A 17210-nucleotide genomic window follows, 5' to 3' on the forward strand; every position below is an offset into this window, starting at 1 on the left:
TTTTCACTCTTTTCACTCTATTTAGTTTAACACTAGCTGTTTCTCCCGCTAACTCCACTACCTCTTCCGACAGCTCTGGTGACTCTTCTGTTAGTTCAGCTAGCTCTACTGCTAGCTTGGTTTGCTCACTATCATCATCGGTGTTTAAATTCACGTTTTTGGACGGCTAAGAGAGACTTTTTTTGTGCGTCTGGGTATGTTCTACATGTGTACCAATTTTTGTGCATATCGGTGAAACGAGCTGCAGGGGCTGCTGTTTAAGGGGCGTGGCCAAGGCATTTTGCACCGCCGACAACCATATCATACGTAAATTTACACCACGACTGACGCGCGTACCAAATTTGGTGAGTTTTTGAATATGTTAAAGCCCCCAGATAAACATATTTATGCATCCACAACGTGAGAAATACACATCAACACAAACACACAAACTCACACAGGTACAGTTTCTCACAGTCACAATTGCTCAACCCAGTCAAATATCATGGGCCATGGGCCAAGATAACTTTTGATCTTGTTGTTGTTGATTGAGGGTTTCACAGGAATTTAATGGTTGTGTAAGAGTAATAAATCAATCAGGTTTGATAAGTTCTGTAAAATTAAAAATACAAGTAGTGATTTCACAGCAACCAACACACAGGAACAATAGTTGCAACAGGTTGAAGGTCACTGTTAGAGTAATTCTTAAACAAAAACACAGGAACAGTCTGAGATTCAAAATGAGTAGGATTATTTAATGAAAATGTTGCATGCAAGGGAACAGGTTACATACAGGAGTCTGCAGTGTAAGTGTTCGAAGAAAGAATGTTCATGTAGGATTTTTATAATGGAAAATGGGTGAAATATAACATTCTTACTAATAGAGACTTTTTTGTGCGTCTGGGTATGTTCTGCGTTTGTACTAATTTTCGTGCATATCGGTGAAACGAGCTGCAGGGGCTGCAGTTTAAGGGGCGTGGCCAAGGCATTTTGCATCGCTGACAACCATATCATACGTAAATTTACACCATGACTGACGTGTGTGCCAAATTTGGTGAGTTTTTGAATGTTAAAGCCCCCAGATAAACATATTGTGAACATATTTATGTATCCACAACGTGAGAAATACACATCAACACACAAACTCACACAGGTACAGTTTCTCACCGTCACGGTTGCTCAACCCAGTCAAGCATCATGGGCCATGGGCCAAGATAACTTTTGATCTTGTTGTTGTTGATTGAGGTTTTCACAGGAATTTAATGGTTGTGTAAGAGTAATAAATCAATCAGGTTTGACAAGTTCTATAAAAGTAAAAAAAAACAAGTAGTGATTTCACAATAACCGACACACAGGAACAATAGTTGCAACAGGTTGAAGGTCACTGTTAGAGTAATTCTTAAACAAAAACACAGGAACAGTCTGAGATTCAAAATGAGTAGGATTATTTAATGAAAATGTTGCATGCAAGGGAACAGGTTACATACAGGAGTCTGCAGTGTAAGTGTTCGAAGAAAGAATGTTCATGTAGGATTTTTATAATGGAAAATGGGTGAAATATAACATTCTTACTAATAGAGACTTTTTTGTGCGTCTGGGTATGTTCTACGTTTGTACTAATTTTCGTGCATATCGGTGAAACGAGCTGCAGGGGCTGCAGTTTAAGGGGCGTGGCCAAGGCATTTTGCATCGCTGACAACCATATCATACGTAAATGTACACCACGACTGACGCGCGTGCCAAATTTGGTGAGTTTTTGAATATGTTAAAGCCCCCAGATAAACATATTTATGCATCCACAACGTGAGAAATACACATCAACACAAACACACAAACTCACACAGGTACAGTTTCTCACAGTCACAATTGCTCAACCCAGTCAAACATCATGGGCCATGGGCCAAGATAACTTTTGATCTTGTTGTTGTTGATTGAGGGTTTCACAGGAATTTAATGGTTGTGTAAGAGTAATAAATCAATCAGGTTTGATAAGTTATATAAAATTAAAAATACAAGTAGTGATTTCACAGCAACCGACACACAGGAACAATAGTTGCAACAGGTTGAAGGTCACTGTTAGAGTAATTCTTAAACAAAAACACAGGAACAGTCTGAGATTCAAAATGAGTAGGATTATTTAATGAAAATGTTGCATGCAAGGGAACAGGTTACATACAGGAGTCTGCAGTGTGAGTGTTCGAAGAAAGAATGTTCATGTAGGATTTTTATAATGGAAAATGGGTGAAATATAACATTCTTACTAATAGAGACTTTTTTGTGCATCTGGGTATGTTCTACGTTTGTACTAATTTTCGTGCATATCGGTGAAACGAGCTGCAGGGGCTGCAGTTTAAGGGGCGTGGCCAAGGCATTTTGCACCGCCGACAACTATATCATACGTAAATTTACACCATGACTGACGTGTGTGCCAAATTTGGTGAGTTTTTGAATGTTAAAGCCCCCAGATAAACATATTGTGAACATATTTATGTATCCACAACGTGAGAAATACACATCAACACACAAACTCACACAGGTACAGTTTCTCACCGTCACGGTTGCTCAACCCAGTCAAGCATCATGGGCCATGGGCCAAGATAACTTTTGATCTTGTTGTTGTTGATTGAGGGTTTCACAGGAATTTAATGGTTGTGTAAGAGAAATAAATCAATCAGGTTTGATAAGTTCTATAAAAGTAAAAAAAACAAGTAGTGATTTCACAATAACCGACACACAGGAACAATAGTTGCAACTCACAACGTGAGAAATACACATCAACACACAAACTCACACAGGTACAGTTTCTCACAGTCACAATTGCTCAACCCAGTCAAACATCATGGGCCATGGGCCAAGATAACTTTTGATCTTGTTGTTGTTGATTGAGGGTTTCACAGGAATTTAATGGTTGCGTAAGAGTAATAAATCAATCAGGTTTGATAAGTTATATAAAATTAAAAATACAAGTAGTGATTTCACAGCAACCGACACACAGGAACAATAGTTGCAACAGGTTGAAGGTCACTGTTAGAGTAATTCTTAAACAAAAACACAGGAACAGTCTGAGATTCAAAATGAATAGGCAAGGCATTTGGCCACACCCATCAACAAAACTCATTTCACATGTTCAGGCCAAGACTGGCAATGAACATGTGAATCTTCAGGCAGTTTTGACCAAATACTGGGGAGTTAATACCAATTCCTGTGTTTTGGCGTTAAAGGGCGTAGCCAAGCCATTTGGCCACGCCCATTGACGAAACCATTGACGCCATGCCGCCAGGGTAATGCCATTCAATGATACATCCTGATCTTCATAATATAGCATTGCCAAGGCCTTAAGGCCTTTCAGGTCAGATTGGAGTTTGATATGGTCACCGTGGTGGGAGCAAAACTTTCGTGCATGTCGGCGAAACGTGGTGAGGGGGGGGCTGCTGTTTAAAGGGCGTGGTCAAGACGTCTGGCCACGCCCATCGGCGAAATTAATGTCATACGTTCAGGCCGGGACCTGTCACGCACATGTGAAATTTCATCCCGTTGCAAACTTGTACACAAAAGTTAATGCTAAATATGTTGTTTTTTCGACCCGCAGTCCTTCGCCAATTCTCACGTCGACACCCTTGAACAAACCATCACGATCTTCAAACTATAGCATTACCCAGTTGTTAAGGTCTTCTTGACCAAATTTGAGTTGAAAATAATCAATGCGGTTAGAGCAGCATGTCAAAACCAAAATAAAGCATTTCCTGTCACTACCAGGGGGTGCTATGACAATTATGGAATATTTTCATATATATGTGTTCAAAGATGTGAAGTTTGGTGCAGATCCGACCATGTACCCCAAAGTTAAAGGAATTTCCTGTTTCATGGCGAAACGTCAAAATTCGATGGCACCTGACGTACAACATGAGCTCAAGCTTTTAATAACTTTTGATCACAAAGTAGTCTAGATGGTAGCCAGCAATTTTGAAGTCAATATGATGAATCCTGTAGGAGGAGTTTGTTAAAATACAACATGTGGAAATCACCAAAATTGTCCACAAAATGGCCGACTTCCTGTCAAGTTTGGCCAATGGGTCCAAGAGACTTTTTTGTGCATCTCGGTGTGATACATATGTGTACCAAGTTTCATGCATATCGGAGAAACATGCTGTCGGGGCTACTCTGTAGATGGTGCTATTGAGCCATTTCATCCTGCCCAACTCCGAGACCCTTAATACACGTTACAAATTTTCGCCACGACTGTGGCTGAAAGTGGCTGAAATATCTTTTGTTGTTGACCCTGTTCTCATCAGTTCATTGGTTAGCTTCTGTGCTGGTACTCCTCTCTACTTGTCTGCTGTACTGTGAGTGTGCCAACTGCCACCGACTGTACACAGTATACTACTGATAAGTAACTCATACAACCCCACTTCAAATAATCCAAACTATCCTTTTTAGACAAGCAGCCAGTTTATCACAGTTATTCTAAGAGCTTTGTCCTCATGAGTCCTTTGTCCTGAGCAGGGATGCAGCGGAGGAGGAGGAAGGTCCTGGACACGTCTGTGGCATATGTTCGTGGAGAGGAGAACCTGGCTGGCTGGAGGCCCAGAGGAGACAGTCTTATCCTGGAGCACCAATGGGAGCTGGAGAAAATGGAGCAGCTTCATGAGGTGGGTCCTTACAAATCATATTCAATTTTCAAGTTAAAAAAAAAAACTGTTTTCACCCACCAAAGATTTTTGTTGTTTTTCTGCCGTGTCCCTGTCTTAATATCCCACTGAGACCTTTCCTTTCTTCTAACGATGGAAACTTGACCTGTGCCTCCAGGTGGAGAAGACCCGTCACCTGCTCTTGCTGAGGGAGAAGCTTGGCGATGCAGCTCCAATGGGACCAGCTCCCACTACTAAGTCGCTGAGCGAGTCGCTGTCCCCCAGCATGAGCTCGGGCACCCTGTCCACTTCCACCTCCATCTCCTCGCAGATCTCCAGCACCACCTTTGAAAGCGCCATCACACCCAGTGAGAGCAGCGGCTACGATTCCACCGACATAGAGAGCCTGGTGGATCGTGAGAAGGAGCTGGCTACCAAGGTGAGACGAAATTCAGTATTATAGGATGCTGACAGTGATAATTTACCATCTGCTGCATAATTATTAATTGGCAGCACTTGCCTCACACCCTCATCTTTGTTCTCTTGTAGTGCCTGCGCCTCCTGACACACACCTTCAACAGTGAATACAACCAAGTGGTCAACAGTATCAGTGACTGCAAGGTAGGAAATTAAACTTACAGGGTTCATTCAAAGTCTTCAAAGTTTGGAAAATGCTTCATTTTAACCATTATGTTTTTTTAGGTTAGGAATATTCTTGAATCTGAAAAATGGTTGATTTTCAACATAATCTGGTGTTTTATCTACATAATTATTCATGTAAACCTTGTAACTCTTGTATCATTTCAAATGAAACGATTCTGTCATCGTATTTGTGATAAACTGTTAGAGAAGTCCTCTGTTGATCCCTTATTCTGGAAGAGACCATGTACATTGCTGCAGGTATATAGGAATAAAAATACTTAAAAAGTCCTTATGAAACATAAAACAGTGTGTTTAACAAATCTTTCTCCCTCTTTTTTTCCCTCAGCTGTCTGACATTTCACCAATGGGACGTGACCCATCAGTGACCAGCTTCAGCAGCGCCACACTCACCCCATCGTCCACCTGCCCCTCACTGTCTGACTCCCGCTGTGGCTCCATGGACCAGAAGTAAAAATTTCATTCTTATTTTTTGTCTAACTAACTGTTTCAAAACACGTTTCATTTTTGTAGATTTAATTTAGAGGCAGGTTGTCACCATGATACTAGGTCTGTACTAATTCTGTACTGGGTTCCTCAGGACCCCAGAGAACAGCTCCCGTGCCTCTAGTCCCTCCTGCTCAGACTATGAAAACTTCCCAATGGTTCCCTCTCTGGAGACATCGTACTTAGCGCGGGCTGGAAAGAACGAGTTCCTCAACTTGGTGCCTGATATTGAAGAAATGAGGCCAGGGTGAGTGCTGATGTGTTCATTCTTTGTCTGTTATTTCAGTTTCTTCTTGGCTTTTCTTTTGTTTGATGTGCAGCAGTGTGATTTCAAAAAAAGTCAATATGAAATTCATGACAGTCCAACCTAAATAAGAAAATCTTGATTTCTAATCCAAGCAGAAACAAGTATATGAATTGATGAACTCGGGTGGTTTCAGCTGCAACAAACCCAATTTTCTTTTGCAGAAAAAGAAGACAGAGATTTTTAACTGATCTTTTTTTCCGCATCTTTTCAGATCTGTTGTGTCCAAGAAAGGTTTCCTAAGTTTCATGGAGCCACGCTCCAACTCCTGGGTGAAGCACTTTGTGGTTGTACGCCGGCCCTATGTCTTCATCTACAACAGCGACAAGGACCCGGTGGAGCGGGGTGTCCTCAACCTCTCCACAGCACAGGTCGAGTACAGTGAAGACCAGCAGGCCATGCTCAAGGTACAGTTTCAAGTCATCAAATATAAATGTTGTTTCCAGTCACTGCCAACAGGTGAATAACTGAACTTTCACGAAGAGGTTTTATGAAACGTTGTCATCATCCGTCATTTTGACAGACAGTGTCATGAAAAATTCTGTCATAATCTAGTTTAATCCCTTGCTTTCATTTTTTTAATAATTAGGCACGACCTATTTAATAGTATTTAATTTTCAAAAACAACTCAATCACAATAACATTTAATGTACAGAACAAATTTACAGAAGTGAACAGATGAATAGACAGATAAGTCGATGTTTATGTCAACAGTGAGGGTCTGCTGACAACGCAAAGCACTGCAGCTGGCTGATAAACAGTTTTGGCCACTTACTCTGTACCAATCCCTCTTTTTTCACCTTGTTTATCAACCCCATCATCATTATTGGGCTCACTGTTGCCAACTATGGAACTTTTTGCTAGATGTAGCAATTTTTCATACTCTCCTAGCAAATATTTTTTTAAAAAAGCGTCTTACTCAAACCATCAGGGAAAATACACAAGATGTATTCAAATATATTATAGTGTAATTCATTCCTGCACACATACTTCCACCCCTTTTTCCTTGAGACTCGCATTTTTCATTACCCTCTCCCAGTTTCCTCCCGGAGTTTTCCTTGATTTTTTGACAGTTTTTCACAACTTTTTTTTCCTTTGTTTTATCATAGCCTGTTGTGAGTTTGTGACTATTTGGCTAAATATTTCTGTATCTATCTTTTATATGGTTTAAGGCAGGGGTGTCAAACTCAATCACAGAAGGGGCCAAAATTTAAAACGCAGTCTAAGTCGTGGGCCAAACAGGATTAACATTTATTAAACTGTCTAAAACTGACTGTTTTATTCAGAAATATGAATTTGAACAGCCAGACTGCAACGACTTTTTCCTCAATAAAATAAATAAGATTTAAAATAATCTTTTTTTCTTCAACAATAACAAAGAAAAACGAGAATATTTCAGCTCAGAATATTTAAGATCACATATCCAGGTGGGGGTTACATTTGAAAATGTTTGCTTTTTGTCTGGACGCAAGATATTGCACACTTTAATCATGCAAACCCTCAATGGCACTGCATTTGGCATAGAAATATGCTCATATAATAATATTACAAACCCATTAGCCCATCAGGTACAGATGATCATATTGACCTGCTCAATTTAACATTAAGGCCAAAACGCAATGAAAACTTCAATAGCTGTAGCTTCTATGGCGAACTGCAGGCTTCAGATTTCAAATGTAACACCACAGAACCAGCAGTATTTTAGGAAAAGGTTAAACTGCACCCTGACACACACTGAGGAGATCTGGACTCTTCATCATGACTTACAATAATGCAGCAATTAAGTATTTAAAAGTACACAAATCAAACATTGCGCACCACAGTAGTGTACATTAATATTATGATTCATGATCATAAAAAGTTTTTATATCAAGTCGACACATCTGTCCATATTTTCTCTCTCTCTCTCTCTCTCTCTGCTGTGGATCAGTCTTATTTTTACTTTTACCTGGTTTCAGGTGGAGCTGCAGCTCCATCAGCACTCACTCATCTCCCTCCTCATATACTTGTGTTTCTTTGCACTGAGTCAGTTGCCTAAACAGACAAACCTGTTTACATTGTCATTTGACAGAAACTCACGTCTTCGCGACTGCGAGCTGATTTATTTCTCGAGTTGCGCGGCAGCTGACACAGTGCATTGTGGGACTTGTAGTATGAGTGGTGGGAGTGCTATTTACCGATGGGCCATTCATAATAGACACATGAAATTATCTCACGGGTCATATATAATTGAATTGTGGGCCAGATGTGGCCCGCGGGCCTTGAGTTTGACACATGTGGTTTAAGGTGATATCTCTCCCTCACTGCAATCGAGAGAACCACTCATTACAGTAGATGGCACATCTGTCTGACAGACAGCCTTCAGACTTTTCTGTCATTGTTAAAACAAACAAAAATTACGTCAATAATGGTAAATATTCAGTTTACACGCCCCCTGCATTCACGCAGTAAATACCAGCGTGTCACTTACGAGAAGACATTTCATACATGCATGGTGGAAAAAAATCTTCACTGACAGCTTTCAAAACCTGGAAATTATCCTTCAGCAACCTTAAAGCCGCAGGCGGCACGGTGGTGCAGTGGTTAGCACTGCTGCCTCACAGTAAGAAGGTCCTGAGTTCCCCCCACTGGTTGGGGCAGGGCCTTTCTGTGTGGAGTTTGCATGTTCTCCGCGTGTCTGCATGGGTTCTCTCTGGGTTCTCCGGCTTCCTCCCACAGTCCAAAGACATGCATGCCAGGTTAATTGGTGACTCTAAATTGCCTGTAGGTGTGAATGTGAGTGTGAGTTGTTGTCTGTCTATGTGTCAGCCCTGCGATGAACTGCCGACTTGTCTAGGGTGAACCCCGCCTCTCGCCCAATGTCAGCTGGGATAGGCTCCAGCCCCCTGCGACCCTTCGGGAATAAGCGGTTACAGAAAAGGAATGAATGAATGAATGAACCTTAAAGCTTGTGTGTGCACTTGGCCTGACCAAACCCACAAAGACATGAAGTTTGACACGTATTTGATATTTGCTTTTCAGACTCCCAACACGTTTGCTGTGTGTACAAAACATCGAGGAATCCTCCTGCAAGCCAACAACGAGAAAGACATGAATGACTGGCTATACGCTTTTAACCCTCTGCTAGCAGGAACGATAAGGTACACACTGTTCTTACACTTGACAGCAGCTTTGCATTCTTTAGAAGCTACTTTCTCACGTCATCACAATGAAAAAATCCTGTTCCCACAGATCTAAGCTGGCGAGGAGGCGCAGTGGCCTGATGAAGAACTGAGTGACACACAGGAGACCACGGCTTCCGTTCTTTCCTGGAAAGCCTTTGAACATACCAAGTGTTAACACTTATTAATCATTGTGATTCTTGACAGTTTTCTCTTGTAATTAGACTTGTGGCTTAAGTCTCCTTTCATGCGACTAAAAGTTTCAGTTCCAGAGGAAATAGCCTCCCCCCCTCTCTCCCTCCAACAACCCTCTGCCAACTTAGCTTTTCCTCCTCTCTCTCTCTACCCTTTCTCCTCCTCAGCTTTTTGTGTTTTTGTTTTTATGACAATGTTTGGGTCTAATTTTGTTACGCTTTGTCATTCCCTAACTCCCTAACTAGTAGCATGTTGTAGTAGTCTACTTGTGTGTGCACGATTCTTCAGAAACTGTTCTTTCAGGCCACTAATTTTCAGTTTGCCAATCATCTGTAAAAAAAAAAACAAAAAACAAACAAACAAAAAAACAATATCTCTATCAGTGTTATTTGTCTCCAGAGAAGAGTTTTATTTTATTTTATTTTTTATTAACATGCCCGCATGATAACTGCAGCAGTCCTCAGGAGAAGACCAGGTTTGCTTAATGAAAAAAATAAAACAAATTAGATAACCTACAGTTGAAACAATGAAGGGAAAATAAACCAATATCAGTTTACATTGAGCTACATAAAGCAAGGCTACTTCAAGATCTATTGCTGCTAATGAATTCATAGGTTTTTCTTGCCTCTAGCTCCCAGCCGCCGCCACCTCCTAAACGGCCTTTAGAAAAAAAAAGTCTGAGAAAAGACTTTAGAAATTTAGTCCCAACTCAGCCAAACATGGGGGCAGCACTGGGTTTCCACTGTCATCCCACTCCTCAGTCCGTGTACATACATCCACTCCAGCCTCCCCAATAGTGCCGTCGTCAGTCAGTGAGTGATTCCTTACAATCATGCATTTGTGTCAACATCAAAAACACACGCTAACTGAATAAACATGCAAAGCTACATGAAAAGGATTTCATATCTCAGCAGAGAAAACATGACGATGGATTGTTCCTGCAGGAGTAGATAATTAGACCCTGTCATTCAAAACAAAAAAAACACATCATCAATTAAAGACATTCCTCTTAGCTCCTATAGCTCGTAGTTTTTCCTTGACGTGTTGAGCCTCAGGCCAAATGAGAGACTCAACAATGGCTGTTAAACTTAAACTGGTTTAACTGTCACGTAGGCACACAATAGCTATATGTGATACTAAAAATACATGGTTATATGGGAGGATGAAGTCATAAAGAGAATGAAGTTAGAGTGCTTTAGCCTTGGCGCCAGTAGCTAATTGACAAAGCTGCTAACACATAGCCTGCAGGGCATAGTCTAATCCATGACTCCCCTCACTGTCATGATAATGAAGTGAAACTGTTCAGCAGCATCGCAGGTTGACGTGTTCATTTTATATTTCAATTCAAACCTCTTATTAACTCATCTAACTCTCACTGGGTTGACTTTTTTTTTAATTATTAACATTGTTGATTGTTTTTTTTTCTATTATGCTTTTAATCATTCCATATAGGGAAGTTTTATATTATGAAATGTAACCGAGGGCATTTATTTCTTAATTTCTAACCAACTTTATTGGTGTTTAACCTTATTTTGCACATTAACACATATCTATAGCAAGACGAGGGCAAATCACATCACACATGTTGAGTCCAAGATTATTTCTGAGTATCAGGAACACTGATAAGAGCACATATCAAGGCTACACTGGATAGCTGTTTCTCAATAAAGGTTACTAGAAAGAAAGAAAGAAAGAAAGAAAGAATGAATGAAGTGATATTAAAGGGACGGCATATACTCAAATGTTTATTTCTGATATTGTTTAGGAAAATATTTGCTCTGTACATCGTACTACAACTGCTACATTTGGCTGCTGGTAAATTATGATATTTTTGGTGCCTCTGTCTCTAGAAATGGGGATGAGTGCAGATGGGCATTAAAAACTCTGGCCAACCAACCAGCAGTATGCCCACTGTATTGTATCAAAGAGACATTAGGGTTTGACAGAGGTAACCACCGTCTGTTACAAGTATTGTAGTGGCATATTCATTGTTTGCTGTAAAGACAGAACACATTTGCTTCAGAGCTTCACTGCCCACAGGTCTGCCAACCTCCTGGCCAGAGAAACAAAACCTGATGAATTGTTTCTAAACATGTCTTTTTTGTCGACAAATGGAATAATAATAATAATGATAATAAAAATGGGGGAAAGCATCTATGCACTGATCAAGGCTCAAAGTGCAACGTACCTCACATTAATCTCAGCATTCTTCAGGTGTGAGATACATGTCGATGAATACCTGTCAGAGCAAATATTTTCACTTCAGTGACTAATTTGCAGAGGTATATTATTTTGGATTGTGTATTTATTGTTTGCAATGTATATATTAGTTTGCAGCTCTTTGCACATATCAATAAAAGGTTCAACTAACTGATCAAATAAAAGTCTGTGCGGTTTAGTTGTTCTACTCAGAATGAACCAAATGATGGTGTGGCAGCCTCTTCCAGTCTGAACTGGGAGGGTGTTGAATGTACATTGAGGATGTGTGTTTCTCCATCATTAGAAAAGAGAAAAAGGATGAAAAAAGAGAACTAAAATGTAACCCACTGCATCTTTTTCAGGGGAGGTGAGTTGCATTAGTGCTTCCTCTTTATTAGAAAGTGGTTTGAGTGGAAGCTTTTGATTTGAAGAATATTTACTCACTACTCGTGCTAGCCAGCCACTTAAGTTGTAACGAAGTAAGGGTGGTTTTTAACTCATTTTATTTTTTCTAATATCAGGGAATATAATACAAAGTAGCTTAGTGACATCTAAAATGATAGTATACTATTGTTGTGCTGGTGTCTTTCTTCACCTCAACACTTTTTTTCCGTTGATGCCTTTTAAACAGAACTAGCCATGGTATTTTCCATCTTCCCCCTCTGACAATTAATATCAGTTAACTGCATTCCCTTTGGATTTGTTCACCAAAAGAAAAACCATGACATTAACACTGTACATTATTTGTCAGACTGGTTTCATTTTCATACTTATTTTGTAAATATCTGTGTTGTATGGAGCTTGAATTAAAATGTAAATATGTTTACTGTATTTGTAATTATTATAATCCATTCGCTGTATAGCATAGATGTGTCATGCAGATATCCTAATTCTGTGTATGGTAATCTTGCACCATTGAACTGTTTAGTGAATGAGGCAACAATAAAAGTGCAAACTGTGCATTAGCAGAACAAGTGCTGCCTGTTTGTCTTCTCCTTTGTGCAGTTTGACTCCCATCTTTACATTATTTTACATGTCACAACTTCCTGATGTTTGCGTGCTACAGAAGCACGTCTGCAACAAAAGAACAAACAGATGAGATTTCAGGAAGTAGCATGAATAAAAATGAGCTGCTGATTCCTGTTTAACCTGTTTCTTTCACTGTTTGCCCCAGCTTTGCAGTGTAATAACTAAACTAGAACTTAGAAAACTTAACTAGATTTTGACAGGGATATTTTTTCCACTTTTTTCAATGAACCCACACATGGGCAATATTTAATTCACAAAGTTCAGGTTAATGATTACAGTAGTGTTTTAAATTTTAGTGATGGAAGGACTCCAATTCTTTACTTTACTATAGCCAGTACCAGCACAGCTACGTAAAAATACACAAGTCCTACAACCCAAATTGTTACATGTTAATAAAAACAGAGTACAATGACTCGCAAAAACTTTCCAACCCATATTCAATTGAGTACAAGAACAAGGACAAAATATTTAATGTTCAAACAGATTTACTTCATTGATTCTTGTAAATGTACACTCATTGTAAATTTGATGCCTGCAACACGTTCCAAAAATGTTGTGACGGGCATGTTCACCACTGTGATACATCATCTTTTGACAACACCCAGTAAGCTTTTGGGGACTGAGGGCACTAATTGGGACTTTTTGAAAGAAAAAATCTTTCCCATTCTTGTTTGATATACGACTTCAAATGCTCAGCGTCTGGGGTCTCTGTTGTCGTATTTTGTGATCATAATGCTCCACACATGCTGGCTTTTGAACTTTGTGCTGGTAACAATCTGGATGGTCTTTGTCCTCTAATGTCCAGAGGACACGGCAGCCTTGATTTCTTAAAACAGTCTCAAATGTGGACTCATCAGACCATTAAGTGGTTTACTGAAGAGGTAAATTAAATTTGAAACATATGCGTGTGCATATCAATTTGTGGGTTGATTTAGTAGAACGCACTGGGTGAAGAAATCAAACTAAAGATCAGACCAGACAGTTTAACAAAGTACAAGGTACAAAGTACAGAAATAATTAAAAGGAACGTAAACCACACTAAGGGTGACACTATTATTGGTTTTCTCCTATATTTTTTTTTTATACGTGGGGTAATATTGGTTATCAGGTGTTAAGAAGTGCAGTGGTGTAAATGTGGGGTTGATCAATGAACGCATCAACCTGCGGTGCTGCTGAACGGTTACATTTCATAATCATGACAGTGAGGGGAGTTCTGGGTCAGACTGGGTCTTGCGCGCTATGCTCTAGCAGCTTCATCCGTCAACTACTGGCATCAAGGCAAAAGCACTGTAACTTCATTCTCTTTATGACTTCTTCTTCCTCTTCCTCATGTTTTTAGTACCATGTGTACGTGATGGTTGAACAGACTATTAATCACTGAGATTGATGCTTGAGGCACAACATTAACTTAAAAGAGTTAACTATGACACCCACAGCAGACAGTATGAGCAGGATGCACAGTATGCACAGTATGTACAGTATATTCATTGTCCTCTCTCACTCAGTATTTACCTTTCACCCTGCCTCTGCCCCGTTCTGTCTGCCAGCCACTCCCACCTCATCAGCCAACTCCCTTCACCTGTGCACACAGCTGCTGTCAGATCATTGCCGCTTAAGCTGTTAACCCTAATTTACTTCAGGTTCAGATTCCCTGCCACACCAACACAGTGAGAATGACACAGAAATGTTTAGCCAGTTGTCCATCACTTTCATAGCACATTGCATGTCATTAAAAATAACACACCATTAAATATTATACAAAACTCACAATACAGGGTTAACCGTAAAGCATGGCATTTATAAAGTTTACTATTAATCACACTGCTTAAATAACATTCTGCATTCTATGACACTTCCTAGTCACTCTCTGCTGGACTGTTATTTGCCACTCATGCAAGACTCTCCAGGACGCCTTTGTGAACTGATTTCCCATAGCTGACTCTGCCTGCCTCTGACCCATCTGTCTCGTGTGATTCCCGGTAAACACATCAGCCCCTGACCTTGAGATCTGTTTCTGCATCTTTGGTTCCTGCTCCTCTGTGGCTGCCTGGTGTTACCATCTGATAACAGGTGGTGGTTGCCTGTGGTCCAGAGACTTTCACCATGTTGCCACACTTGCCTTTGTGTGTGCATCCTGTGAGTACTTACTCACTGGCTTCTTGACCCTCCGCCTGGCTTCAACCTACCTTCTGCCTGTCCCCTACTGGTTTGTCTGCTTGGACTGTTGGCCTACCTGGTTCCAGATCCTGCGCCTCCATGATTACATCTCCTGCCTGCTCCTCTGTGGTACCACTGCCTATGAACTGAACTGTGTTTGTGTTTGGGCAAACGTCACTGCCCACTTTCTCTCACCAGTTTGGCTTGCTGGACCAAGCAGTTAATCAGAGACTCTGTGGAGATTCACAGCTTGGCCGTTGAACTGTACTGTGTGCTGCTTTACCTACCCAGCTGCGTACCTACTGAGTTTGGCATTAAAAATCATTAGCAATTGTTCCTGGTCTCCTGTGTGCTATGTGCAATACTGTTCTACCACTACAGTCTGGCCTGTTATGGACCCAGTGCACACCTCATCACCACAGATCCGCATCAAGAGGCATGTGGTGCTGTTGGCCACCACCACTGCAGAGGCACACTGCACTGGAGCCCTGGGTGGGGACCCCGGAGTGCTACACTGGGATTCCTGAGGGCTTCAACTTTTTACTCATAATCTGCTCCATCCTGTTTTCCCTGCAGCCTTATACCTTTGCTGCTGAGGAGGCCAAGGTGGCTTTCATCATCAAGCACCTGACTAGTAAGGCATGACTGTGGGGCACTGCCAAATGGGAAAGACGTACACTGGCCTGCTCTTCTTTCCTGGCTTTCTCTGCAGAGCTGCAAAAGGTATTCAGTTTGGTTTCTATGGTCCCTGACTCCACCAAAGGACTTATGAGTTTCAGTCAGGGGAACTGGACTATGCCATTGACTTTTGCACCCGAGCCTACCCAAGTGACTGTAACCTGAATGGGTTAGCAGAGTATGTAAAGGACAAACTAGTCTGTTTTGATTTGCCGTCCTTCCTTATTGGGTTAATTGAACTGACTTCCAGAGTGGATAGACGTATTTAGCTGAGGAGGTGGGAGCAACACTGTGGGGTACAGATCACCGCTAATTCACCCAGTCACAAGGTTCTCCAGCAGCCACCGGTGTCATGACACATGCAGATGGGACACACCAGTCCCACCCTGGAAGAACATGAGCACCACCGCCAGGGGAACCGCCAGGGGAACCGCCAGGGACGGTGACTGTCAGACCACGCCAGTCTACATGCTCTTGTCTGGCAATCATCATGAGACCATCCAGTTTCACAGCCTGAGGTCACCATGATTTCCTCTGATTGTGGGCTACCCCTGGTTCCCCACCACAACACCTGCATCGACTAGGGGATGGGGTCCATCCTGGGGTGTAACTCTTCATGCTGTCAGGCTTGCTTGAAGCAACCCGCCACACCCCATCCATACACCTGTTCCAGCCCTATTCCAGGCCTGTTGGGGGGGGCAGTGGAATACCATGACTTCCAGGGGGTGAATTACAGGAGCCTCAACAACATAACAGTCAAGAATCATTATCCTCTTCCGCTCATCTCTACCGACTTCAACCATGAAAACACAATGAAATGAAAAAACTACAGATTAAAATGATCAACACTGCCACTTAGAAACACACAATGAATAATCGAATAATCTAAAACATCCAGCAAAATTATATCAAGACATACATAAACTTCATCCACACATCCATTTTCAGAGTCTTTACTGGGTCACCAGTTTGAGCAAGGTAAGCAAATATTCTAGAATGATTCTATTCTTGACTGATTGTTAACAATGATGAAGTGATCTCCTCTCCCTTTATTAATAGGGCTCTTTGATGGACTACTTGTGGGGGACAGAGGCTATCTGTGTACAAAGTACTTGATGACCCCCTATCCTGACCCTGAGACTCCAGTGCAGCGTCAGGATAGAGATGACTTTTGGGATCATCAAGTCTCGCTTCAGTTGCCTCCGTGGCCTGAGGGTGTCTCCTGAGCGGGCATCTGAGACAGTAACTGCGTGTGTGGTGCTGCATAACATCGCGGTCACTGGTAACGAAAGAGCACCTCATGTGGCACCAGACATTGTGGACAAAGTTACCCTTGATCACCTCACCGACGCAGCCATTAGACAGGCCATTACAGAGCAGTTTTTTTCATAACTTGTTACATGGCAGCGTGCCAACAAAAGAAACTCCCACATTAAAGTAAATTACACACTTACTGAATGTTTCATTCATTTTACTCAAAGTCTTTGCATGTGCTGGGGAGAGAGAAAAAAAAGTCATGAATATACAATGTCAATCATGCTTCAAGCGATAGTTCACCCAAAAATTTAATTTCACTCAATATCACCCCTGTGCTGATGTGAGGACGGACGAAGTTCTCCAGTTCACAAAACACTCCCAGAGCTTCAGCCGAAAACGGCGTTGCAGCCAAATCCAGTGCAGCTGAAGTGAATGTTGACCAGTTGTCAAAAAATAACACAAAAAACTCACAAAATG

At 41.3% G+C, this 17210-nt stretch overlaps 1 protein-coding gene across 13 annotated transcripts in view; it reads left to right on the forward strand.

Annotated features, from left to right (window-relative positions):
- The window catches only part of kif1b (kinesin family member 1B), an 88575-nt gene extending 75989 nt beyond the window's left edge, over nucleotides 1-12586 (forward strand). For all 13 annotated transcript variants that reach the window (XM_084721366.1, XM_084721352.1, XM_084721356.1 and 10 more), the window contains 8 exons: nucleotides 4483-4628; nucleotides 4786-5046; nucleotides 5157-5228; nucleotides 5596-5717; nucleotides 5848-6000; nucleotides 6272-6464; nucleotides 9079-9197; nucleotides 9289-12586. In XM_084721366.1, the coding sequence (XP_084577492.1) occupies nucleotides 4483-4628; nucleotides 4786-5046; nucleotides 5157-5228; nucleotides 5596-5717; nucleotides 5848-6000; nucleotides 6272-6464; nucleotides 9079-9197; nucleotides 9289-9331 (1109 nt within the window). In that variant the 3' untranslated portion in view covers nucleotides 9332-12586. The remainder of the gene's footprint in view (nucleotides 1-4482; nucleotides 4629-4785; nucleotides 5047-5156; nucleotides 5229-5595; nucleotides 5718-5847; nucleotides 6001-6271; nucleotides 6465-9078; nucleotides 9198-9288) is intronic.
- The last annotated feature ends 4624 nt before the right edge of the window (nucleotides 12587-17210 follow it).

This window comes from Lutjanus erythropterus, chromosome 6 (genome assembly GCF_056507025.1).
Source record: "Lutjanus erythropterus isolate fLutEry1 chromosome 6, fLutEry1.hap2, whole genome shotgun sequence".
NCBI classification, from domain to species: domain Eukaryota; kingdom Metazoa; phylum Chordata; class Actinopteri; order Lutjaniformes; family Lutjanidae; genus Lutjanus; species Lutjanus erythropterus.